Raw genomic sequence first — 11,717 nt, 5'->3', positions numbered from 1 at the left:
TAGGTAATCATCACCGCAGGCTGTTACATCATTAAATTCTTAGGCTCAAAAAACCACGATTACTAATATAATTTATTGTAACTTAGAAAAATGTGGAATCAAAAAGGCACGAATCGATATTTCTCTCTCTAAAATCTACGGAATAATACATCGTGTAAAAATTGTGTAAAAAATTCACAAAGAGAGGGATCCGAAAAAAGAGATTCATAATGAAGTTCGGCCGAAAGTGTTTGATTGATATATTTATTTTCTTTACATGTTAGATACATTTACATGCCTACTACTAGACTTTAGATGCAATTTAAAAAAAGACGATAATATTTTATTTACAATTTAATGGTATACATGAATTTCTTACGATTGCATTCGTCAAAATAAATTTTAAAGCAACTGTTTTCGAGTTTCATTTAAGTCGTCGTAGATTGTCTCTGTCTGTTACCCTCGTGTGTTAATTTTACTTCATCATATTCTCTAGGAACTCAAATCAATGGAGAATCTGCATACATTTTTCATTGCTTCATCTGAGAGTGCTTAAGGAGCTGATTTCGCAGTATTTTTTTCAATTTTGCTCTTGTATGGGAAATAGTATCAAAATAAATTTAAAAGTGAAAAAATGCACCGCCTAGTGACGTCATCTGGCGGCACTTCCCCTTTAACACATGTATTTTAGCAGACTAGATCATTTTGTCACATCTCCTCCTATAATTGTTCAATTTATGAACCGAGGGTATTCTTGTGTTCAGTTCATTCGGTGGTTTACACTAAAATACGAATTTCATCAAATTTTAGACACTTGCAAGTTCTCCATTGGCTTGATTATGAATTGATGATCTTCCATATCAGCTCAATGTGATAGAGTTTTCTCCGTATTTAAATTTACGGGTGCTCTGGCGGATGAGGGTACAATACCGAGACGGGCGTTTCGATGAATCGATTTAGCTACCATTTAAAGTCATGGAAAATGATAATTTATCAGGATATTCACAACAAACGTCTGAATCACTCTCGTAGATTCTTTATCATCGCTAACAATTAGGAACAAGAGCCGAGGATTTCAGCTTCGATTCTAGAGAGCATAAGAGGATCTAGACACTATGAGTGAGGGGGGGGGGGAGCTTCGCCCAGAAAACTGTCGACAATTAAAGCATATTTGACATGCAGTTTGAGTCAATCCCGTCATGGATAATTACCAAACGTAAGCGCCCTTCCGAAGAATTTCTTCCGTTCTCTCCTTCATTCTTTCTTTTCTTCTTTCTCTTTTTCTCGGGAGAAGGGGGGGTGGGAAAACACCCCTAACGCCTCCCCTTCGATCCATCTATGCTGGAGAACAAGTGTTGCATATGAGATTAATGTATCGAAGAAAGTAAAATAAAATATGAAAGAGGACAAAATGCACAATATTTCCTTTGGTCTATGATGATGAGTGCATTTATTTCTAACGAAAAAATTAAACACTAAGAAGTGGCCCGAACTGTATATAACAAGGTGGAGAAATGTTGCTGGGTCCACACCATTTCGCGGGGAAACAAAGCCAAGAAAATACAAAAAATTAAAATTAGAGTAAAAATTACATTTTTTGAACTCTAATGCGCACCAGTGCGAAACTGAGGGGGGGGGGGGGTGTTCAGCTCAGGCAGTTTGCATATTGGAATATTACTCAGTTTCGTACTGGTGCGCATTAGAGTTCAAACAATTTAATTTTGACTCTAATTTTAATTTTTGGTATTTTCTTGGCTTTGTTTCCCCGCGAAATGGTGTGGACCCTGCACCATTTCTCCATTTTGTTTATTTCTAACTCTACACCTCTTATTGATACCGCTTACACATATAAATTAACAGAAGAAATGGTGTATACAATGAAACTAAAACTTAAATTTACAAGGGGGAAGAATTATATCTATGCGTAAAAATTAGGAAGGAAAAATAGAGGTATCATAGACGGCTAAGATCTCATATGTATATACGAGTTTAACCGTGTTAAAAGTCAGTTTTTGCTACCTACTTCGATAAAAAAAATAGTTGTTCTGCGACCCGCTCAGGAATCCAAGAAATGCGCTTTGAATAAAAAAATATGTAGCAGGAACAGTTCATATAAAAGGTCCTGTGCTGGTATCATCCTACAGTGTAGAGGTTCTTTACCGGGGGTCAAAGCTTTTCAATTGCAGAGGAATAAATGAAAACCAATATGTGGGAACATCTGGTTCCACTAAAATCTAGTAAAACAAACCCGGTTCGTAAAGTACCTGGTGCGACTCGACTGAGTCATCATTAGGGCAAATGCTCGACTAAAAGATAAAAAATCTAATCTTTGGAGAAGAAAAGACAAATAACTAAACAAAAGTATGTCAATTACAATGATAAAATGATTAAACTAATTTTCTTTGTCTTTAATATAAACAATTTATATAACGCTATTCATCAATCAACCAGAAGTTAAAAATTAATTAAAATTAAATTTTTAAAAATATTATTAAATACAGACTAGAAAAATTATATAAATTTAATATAAGTAAGGATGACAATCTTTTACCTTTTGTATCAGGGTTAATTAACAATTAGAAGGAGTTACCCCGGGGGGGGGGGGGGGGGTTATACTCAGGCGAAAAATGGTGTGATCTCATGTTGACGTTTTACGTTTGCCTTGCCCTGCAGCATCGTTTAAATGGGCCTGTTGCACACTTCAGCCAGAGCAAAAAGAAAAGCTGCACGCACAACATTTAGGAAATATCTCAAGAATCACGATGAGCGTACCGGAAAAGTCTTAGAAATACTCCTATGTTGTCAGGAGACTAAAGCACTCACTTACCGATTTTAACGAAGAAATTCAACGTAATAAAGGCATGGTTTTTTCAGAGAGAAAACATCGCATTCGATACTGATATCGAAACTGCACTCGAATGCGATATTTTCTCTCTAAAAAAACCACGCCATTATTACGTTGAATTTCTTTGTTAAAATTTGTAAGTGAGTGCTTTAGTCTCCTGACAGCAAAATTGCGATCTCAAAATCGGAGAAAAATGACGAGTAGCTGAAAAAATGGAACCAATCGATGCGACATATCGAATGCCGTTCTGACACAAAACATGGCGTCCATCGAATCACTTTAACATTTACATTTTCTTTGCGTTGCTAAACCCATGAAAAATAAGAACGCCGTATGAGCCTCCAGACGTTGCCAAATTTCCTTCGATAAAAACCGAATTTACTGATAAAATTATGAAAAATTTTTCTCAAAATTTGCAGACAATTTGGTACGCAATTTAATCTACAATATCTGAAAATCCAAGGGGAAAATGTGCATGAATTTCGTCAAAAACACATGTTTTAGCAAGGGAAATTTGGCAACTCTCGAATGTTCATACGGCGTTCTTCCTTAGCACGGCGGCATGGTGCTCCATCACGGTTTGCGTGCGGGGGCGTCACCCATGTTGCACATTGCGCGGCATCCTAGTAGTCCAGTCAATTTAGCAATTTTCTGGGAAAATCCATAAATAGAAGGTTTTTTTGCGGAAACATGTTGCAATAGGCTATCAGAACAACGTATCGAAAGTTTACCGAAATCGGCTGTCCGCTAAGGCCGCCATCTTGGAAAAAGGGGGGCGGGGGGCCAAGATACGCCGCCGGCGACTGGTTTTTAGCTTATATCTTGAAAAATATCAATCCTACGGACAAATGTCAAAGAACCCTTTAAAAGGATCATAAAATTTCCTATTAGAAACCTTCTGCGCAAGGGTTGGACGGAACGACTCCTCTCACGAAATGTCACTTGTGCAGAGGTATCGTTTTTGATGCGGGCGGCTTTAAAACCGCATATTCCTTACGGTGATAGTGAAGGTAGGCGTGTATTTCAGACTTTCCCGACGCTCATCGTATTTATTGAGTCATTTCCCTTAAGGTGCGACCCTTCTTTTCGCTCCAGCTGAAGTTTTCAACAGGTCCATTAGAAACGGGAGAAGGCTCTTAGTGACATTTGGACGGAGTTAAACAGAAAGGAACTAAGCCACATCGGGATCGAACCGAAAAAAGAGGTTTAAAGTTTGGCTCCTGCGTAAGACTCAATGTAAACGATAAACATCAAGTTCAATTTCTGCAAACTTTGCTCCAACAAAAACTTTGAATTTTTGGCGATAGATAGTAGAGCAGTGGTTGAGTTCAAAACCACTTATAGTGGACTACTAGACAAGGTACGAATTTTAGCATTCTGATACATGTTTCTTAACCAGAATTTCACGTAAAACACGATTCGCGCAACGAAAATTACTAAATCAAACTCCTCACGGAGATATTAACATTTTTATTTCACATTGGTTACGAGGAATTTGAACTGCCCGCTCACAAGAAACTCAAAGCTCTACGTGAGTCAAATCGCGCACTACAACGGTTTCGACAATCTTCTCTATCGAGCAATGTTCATTCCCCACCATGAGTTGTTCAAACTATAAGCAATTTGCTACAGCTGAGCCAAAGCGTCAAGATTGAGGTTGCCAGATTTTTATATCTCAGAGACCGTCATGATAAACGTTTAGCGCGCGATATGAATCACGTAGAGCATTGAGTTTTCATGAGCGGGTGGTTTGAATTCACGCATCAAGAATGGACCACTAGACAAGGTACGAATTTCAGTATTCTGATACATGTTTCGTAACTAAGATTTCACGTAGAACACGATGCGCACAACAAAAATTACCGATATCAACTCCTTACGAAGATATTTAATGATTCTTGATGCGTGAATTCAAACCACCCGCTCATGAAAACTCAATGCTCTACGTGATTCACATCGTGCGCTGAACGTTATCATGACAGTCTCTGAGATATAAAAATCTGGCAACCTCAATCTTGACGCTTTGGCTCAGCTATTGCAAATTGCTAATAGTTTGAGCAACTCATGGCGGGAAATGCATTGCTCGATTGAGAAGCTTGCTGAAACCGTTGTAGTGCGCGATTTGACTCACGTAGAGCTTTGAGTTTCTTGTGAGCTGGCAGTTCAAATTCCTCGTAACCAATGTGAAATAAAAACGTTAATATCTTAGTTAGTTAGTTGAGTTAGTTTCAGTAATTTTCGTTGTGTGAGTCGTGTTCTACGTGAAATTCTGATTATGAAACATGTATCAGGTTGCTTAAATTCGTACCTTGTCAAGTGGTTCATTATTGAATATCCTCGTAAGGATGTGATTTCGATAACTTTCGTTGTGCGCGTCGTGATTTACGTGAAATTTTGATTGAGAAACGTGTATCAAAATGCTGAAATGTGCACCGTGTCTAGTGGTCCATTAAATTTTTCCCAAAATGTGGGTTGGCTCCTTTCTGCTTGACTCTGTCCATTTTTCCCCCGGTTAAGGGCGTCGAGCAGGAAATTACCGTGGGCCACTGTGAAAAACTTGGATGCAAAATTCCCATTCTCGTTCACTACCACGAACCAGCCCTACGGTGTTGATGGGGGGGAAACGTGGCACTTTGTTGGCCGCCACCTCCTTGGCCGCTACCTCTTTGGACGAAACTTCCGTGGCCGCTACCTCTTTGGCCGAAACTTCCTTGGGCGCCACCTCCTCGCCCCCCACCTCCTTGGGCGCCCCCACTTCCTCGGCCGCCGCTCCCTTGAAAGTTGGGCGGGGGCGGTGCCGGTGTTGATGGTGACCCACCTTTTGCAAGACTGGCAGCTCGTGAAAGATAATCCATTTGCCGCTGCACTTGCACCTGCATCCGCCGGTCGTCTTCCTCTCGTTTCTTCTGTGCGATGATTTCATTCGCGCACCTCTTCAGGGTGACATGCACAGAGCTGTATGTCCAACAATTGAATATCTTCTTGGGCACGGCTACAGCGCAGGTATACCAACCGTCGATGAGCACGCAATTTGGACTGCGGGCGTTTGGACACGTTTGCTTGTACTCCGCGGGGAGGGCGTTGAAGGCGTTGAAACCAGTTGCGCACTCCTGAACCGCCTCAGTGTTAGTCGGTGACGGAGTCTGCCCAACGCGGCTACTTCGGGGCCCCGGCGGAAACGCCTGGTTTAATCGTAGACCCGCTTTCTGTTTGGCGATCTGGTACCGCCGGCAAGGGTCGTCCGAAGTGTCCTGATCAGTGCTAAACTCTCCTTTTTCAATCCTCGCCATCACCACCTCTCGGTTTCCTTCCACAGTGTCGAGTGGGTAGGCCCCCTCTCTGGATCTATTTTCCTGCAAACAGACGAAAGCCACACGGTTAAAAATGTCCGCGTTCGACTCTGCGTTGCTCTGCGTTAATGGAGATGTTGCATGTGAGAGGAATTTGCGATTTGACCATTGATTCTTACGTTAAAGTTCGCGAGAAACACGATGGTGCCACTGGTTTTCTCTAAAATCAACTTCCAAGCTCAAAAAAAGCTCTCGGGTTGAGGCCAAAATGGAGGGGATATCCCGCCCTACCCTGAGAGTCCACCTCTACATCAAAACAAACTCTCCATGCAAAGATAGGGAGCAAATACATTAGCAGTGATGCCGTGTTTTCAGTCGTGGAGTCCCCAAATAAAATGGCATTACTCAAAAAAGCTCTCAAAGTGAGGCCAAAATGGAGGGGATACCCCGCCCTACCCTGAGAGTCCGCATCTACATCAAAACAAACTCTCCATGCAAAGATAGGGAGCAAATAATACATTAGCAGTGATGCCGTGTTTTCAGTCGTGGAGTCCCCAAATAAAATGGCATCACTGCTAATGTATTTGCTCCCTATCTTTGCATGGAGAGATTGTTTTGATGTAGATGCGGACTCTCAGGGTAGGGCGGGGTATCCCCTCCATTTTGGCCTCACTTTGAGAGCTTTTTTTGAGCTTTGGAGATGATTTCAGAGAAAACCAGTGGCACCATCGTGTTTCTCGCGAACTTTTACATAAGAATCAATGGTCAAATCGCTAATCCCTCACATATGCAACATCTCCATTTTCCTGTCAGGTCAACCTAGAGTCCCTTTATATTGAGAGGCAAGACAACGTGAATCCATTTCTGATTGGTTCCCGTAGTTTAGGCCTGCACAGTGTTACAAACGGGAATAAAGATTACGTTTTCACCGATTGCAAAGGTTATAATCTGGAATGGACCAGGGAATTACGGGTTCGGCAAGGAACAAACGGAATGAGAGAAGGAACGGAGGAAGGAATTTGAGAATGGGCCGATCAAAGAGTACGAAAAACGTTCAATTTCTGTAATCTTTATTCCCGTTTGTGACTCCATGAGGGGATGTTGTCTTGACTCTCAGTATAAAGGGAATCTAAGTCAACCTACAGGACTCGGTTGCTCAAGAGGGTTTTCTCCTTAAATCGACCCAACCTATAAGATACGTCCTGCCGACCCTATACTCGAGTTCCCCTATCGTTTCTCAGAGGTCACGACCTGCGCTGCCGCGATAGCGAAGAGTGCGGTAAGTGCAAAAATGAAGTTTTGAGAGAACGAGCTCAGAAGCTTCTGACCGGACAATTTTATTGAAAGAAGCCTCCGTTCTTTGTCAAATTGCCACTAACCGTCCGAATGACTCCTAAAAATCGATTGATCGACTGATTTTATGTTAATTACATAAAATAGTATTTTTCATTTTCATGCTAGGCTATTGTTAGGCAAGACAGCCGTAAGAGCTATCCTCTGCATGCTTTCGTGGTTGCGTTTTGAACACACAACAAACACATTCTCAGGTTTACCTATTGGGAGAAGAGGGCGGCACTTTTCTTGAGAGCACTGTTTTCATTGGCTCTATGGAGGAACAATGTCACTTACTGCTGTCTTGCCTGAAACTACGGCATTTCTCGCGCGCTTACGGCTTTTTCGTATGTCTCGTTTTGATACAATTAAGATGAATTTTGCAGTTTTAGCAATTTCAATGATTTCATCTAAAAAAGATAAGACGAATTTTGAAGGAGACTCGATTTCGAAAATTTGACACTTACTGCTCTCTTTACAATCACGGCAGTGCGAGTGGCAAGCGCATTGGTATAGAAATCCTTAAACCATAGATAAAAATCATAATCTTTGTATTTAAATTTATAGAACTAAATTTAAATTGATTAATATAAAAAATGTTGTACTTAACCAAAGCATTAACAATTATCGGGATAATTCGAACAATTACCCAACTGATTTCATATGAGATTAAATTAATTACAATTTTAATTACTGTAGTTATAATTACAGAACAAATAAACTTTATTAACATGGGAAAAATTCAAAAATATGCATATGTTTTGATAATTTTATTTCCTTTAGTACTAGTTTGAATAATTACAATCTTAGCAGAAACTAACCGAACCCCCTTTGATTTTTCAGAAGAAGAATCGGAGTTAATTTCAGGACTTTCTTATCTTCGATAAGATCCACGTTCGATCCTGGAGGCCGGCGACTAATTTTAACGAGGTCCCAGATTTTTAACACAAAGATTTGGTCAAATTGACACAGGGGACACTAACACACAAAAAAAAAAAAAATCAACCAACACCTAGTGTTACTTTGTGTTCCACTTCCTATACTAACACAAGAATGTGGTTACTTTTTCTCGCCGTGTATGAGGCAGACGTACGATATAAGAAGCGTAATATTCCAATTGCTCATTAAAACTCTATGATAAAAAATCGACGCGCAAGGTGGCAAGCTTTCCACCAAAAAAAAAAGAAAAGAAAAAAAAAACCTTCACAAAGGAGAAAGGGAGAGAGGCAATGGGGGAAAGTAGAAGGTTAGGAACTCTATTACGGAGCACTTTGTTACGGGTATGCGTCAAGGGAGAAAGGGAAGTCAAAATTTTAAATTTTCATCGCTGCATTGATTATACTTCGAGAAAGCTACTTTCTGCCGTAAAAATCAGCAGTTTATCCTGTCCTAATCGCAAAGAACGGAGTTTATAAAAAGCGTATCGAAAAATTCGATTATCCGGAAGAAATTCAAAACCATCGAAATGATGGAGTATTCTCAGAGGGAATTCTCTACGTAAAGATGGAAAACACTTTAGCGTACATACTTCAGCGCACATACTTTAGCGCACTTACTTTAATGTACATATTTTAACGTAAACGCTTTGGCGGACGCACTTAAGCCTAAATTGGACTGCATTTTGCACTTTGGAACTATAAATTCTAGCCCGGTTCAAAAACAACGTATGTGCCATTAGTTTACCTATGCACATAAGTGTTTTTCGAGATGAGCCAGAATTTATAGGTCCAAATTGTAAAATGCAGTCCAATTCACGTTCGTATTCATGAATAGCAGGAAATTCTTCGTCGTTTGATAGTTCCAATGACGCACCTGTAATTCTTTTGACGTGTCTGTAATTCTGATGACAAATTCATCCCAGCGCTTATTGTTGACTTCATCAAGAAAGAAAAAATCAGGAAATTTTTCCATGAGTTCTAGAAGTATGTCTAACAAGATGTCACGTCGGTCATGTTTTAAGAAAGAATTGTATCCATCCGGTGAAGAAAATAAAAGAAAAATTTCTGAAAAATCTCGGAAATTTACGTTCCATCATATACCCAAAACTCTGCATCTGGCGTACCGACAGATATTTTTGGCATTAACGATTATAATAACCTATCAATTCTATAGAGATTTTTGCTTTTCTCAGAGCATGAAAGTTATATGAATGAAAAGGAAGGCTAGGTGAAAAACGTCACCAGAATTATCACTAATCATGGTTTTTTTGAACACAAAACTCTGACACACACACAAGATCCGAACGCGAACGTGCATGGCGAAGATATTACTCTGATAGCGGGATGCACACAACTTCAGATCACGTAATTTAGAAATGGTTGCGAAATAAATTATTTGTAAAATTGGGAGATATCCGTTCTCAGATTTTCTTGAAAATACTTAAATTTTATCACTGGAAATTTTGCAACTTCTGAAGGCTCGCACGACGTGAAAGTGAGATGTGAATTGTTTACGATTTCTAGGCGATGAAATCGCGCAAGGATCATCAACATTTGAGCGATTATCCTCGATCTTGTAGCTATTGTATATGTATGAAATTGCGTTCGATAAAATCGGAATTTGATCTTAATTTATCACGATTTTTTGTCCGATAAAATTGCGATGAATCGCCAAATCACGGTTTCATTGCAGATGTATGCGATGAAATCGCAATTATTTATCCGATAATATGTAAGAAATCGACGTCAATGAAATTGCGATACCTTTTCGGATCAAATCGCAACATATCGTGATCTCTGACACTTGGGTTGGTAGATATTTTTGAAGGAAAAGTCTTATGATGATGAAATTTAAAATTTTGAAACGGAACGTCTCTTTATGAAAAATACAGGAGACACTTTACAACAAGCAGGTTTTTTTTTGCCGCATATAACTTTGCTTCTGTCTGTTGGCAGCTCAATGATGGCAACTCAATAGGTTAATAATAATTATAACCCTGGTAGCGAGGACTGTAAAGAATCTTCTTTAAAAAAATTCGTAAATTTTAATTAAAAGATTCCTAATAAAAAAATAAAATTTACGGAGAAGAAAATCATTTTATCGGATTTTATTACGAAAAATTTACGTGAGGTCAAATTTAAGTAAAAAGACTTGTTGAAAAGAGACTCTTGAACATATTACGCTTGCTCTTTAACACTTTCGTCGGTAAATTTCACTTTAAAAAATTGTTTAAAACAATCACGTCTTCTTAAAGAGTTTTTTTAAAACACTTTTCTACTTTTAAATTTTGCCTCTCGTAATTTTTACGTGAAATAATCCCGAAATAGAGTTTCCTTCTTCGTTAATTTTAACATATTTTTTAAGATTTTATTCGAAAACGAATTATAACAACATAAATGCTAGTAGGGAAATGTTTGAATCAAATTCAGAAATAATTAGCAAGAAATTATAAGACTGGAAATATCTGTTGCATAAACTCACCACAAAATCACGAATGGGGTTTCGCCTCGGAGTCGAAGTCGGCACGCGCTGCGGCTGTCTCATGGCCTTAGTGTAATACACAGTTACGACCAATGCAACTACAGTTAACATGGATATGGATCCCATATTCTGATTATTCTTTACACCTCGAAATAAGAGTGAAAACTAATGGTCGGAGCTTTGAAATAAGACGACGCTTTCCATAATTTCAAGTTTAGAGCGTTGGCCTTGACGATTGCTCAGCTTCCGATAACTTTTACGCACTAATCTATATCCACAGAAACCAATTCATATATACATGAAGTGGGGGGATAGTCGAAATGGGTTGGAGGATCCTATCCGTCGTGGCAAACCAATCGAGTCATCCCGCAGGTCTCATTACTCTCCTCACAAATTGCGACAATTTTAGACTACGTCTCGTGCGCAACGACGATTTGAGGTATCACCGCGACAGAGGAAGAGTTGATTACGGGGCACTCACAATCGAATGAGTGGAACAAGGAATGTAAAAAAAGGCAAACTTGGCAAAAGGCTCCGCCGAGCCGAGTAAAATCACCGTTCGAGCATTCGAATGTTGCCAAATTGGACGTATTTATGCGAAAAGGAACTATGTGCAAGTGGAAAGATGGGGTAAGCTCGTGGATGCTGGATAAGAAACAATGTAAAAGTGGATATAGTTCCTTTTGAGAAAATGGAAAAGCGGAATTTTACATTAAATCAAAAGGAACTGAACGCTAACTCGTGAGCCGTGGGCATGTGACAAGAGCCTTGTGAACAGGGCTCATGAGTTAAAGAGTCCCTCCACCGATCCCCCGTCGTGCCCGGTCTCGTTCGTTGCCGCTGACGTCACT

The 11,717-nt window shown here is 39.6% G+C and overlaps 1 protein-coding gene across 1 annotated transcript; it reads right to left on the bottom strand.

Moving 5' to 3' along the window:
- Positions 1–229: 229 nt before the first annotated feature.
- Positions 230–11,344, bottom strand: LOC140225724 (uncharacterized). Its single transcript, XM_072305569.1, has 2 exons — positions 10,867–11,344; positions 230–6,177 (listed from the first exon to the last, which is right to left on the bottom strand). The coding sequence occupies exons 1-2, from the start codon at positions 10,990–10,992 to the stop codon at positions 5,410–5,412; spliced, it is 894 nt and encodes a 297-aa protein (XP_072161670.1). The 5' UTR covers positions 10,993–11,344; the 3' UTR covers positions 230–5,409.
- Between the last annotated feature and the right edge of the window lie 373 nt (positions 11,345–11,717).

Source organism: Bemisia tabaci, chromosome 10 (assembly GCF_918797505.1).
Source record: "Bemisia tabaci chromosome 10, PGI_BMITA_v3".
NCBI classification, from domain to species: Eukaryota; Metazoa; Arthropoda; class Insecta; order Hemiptera; family Aleyrodidae; genus Bemisia; species Bemisia tabaci.
This window is presented reverse-complemented; position numbering and strand designations above follow the sequence as displayed.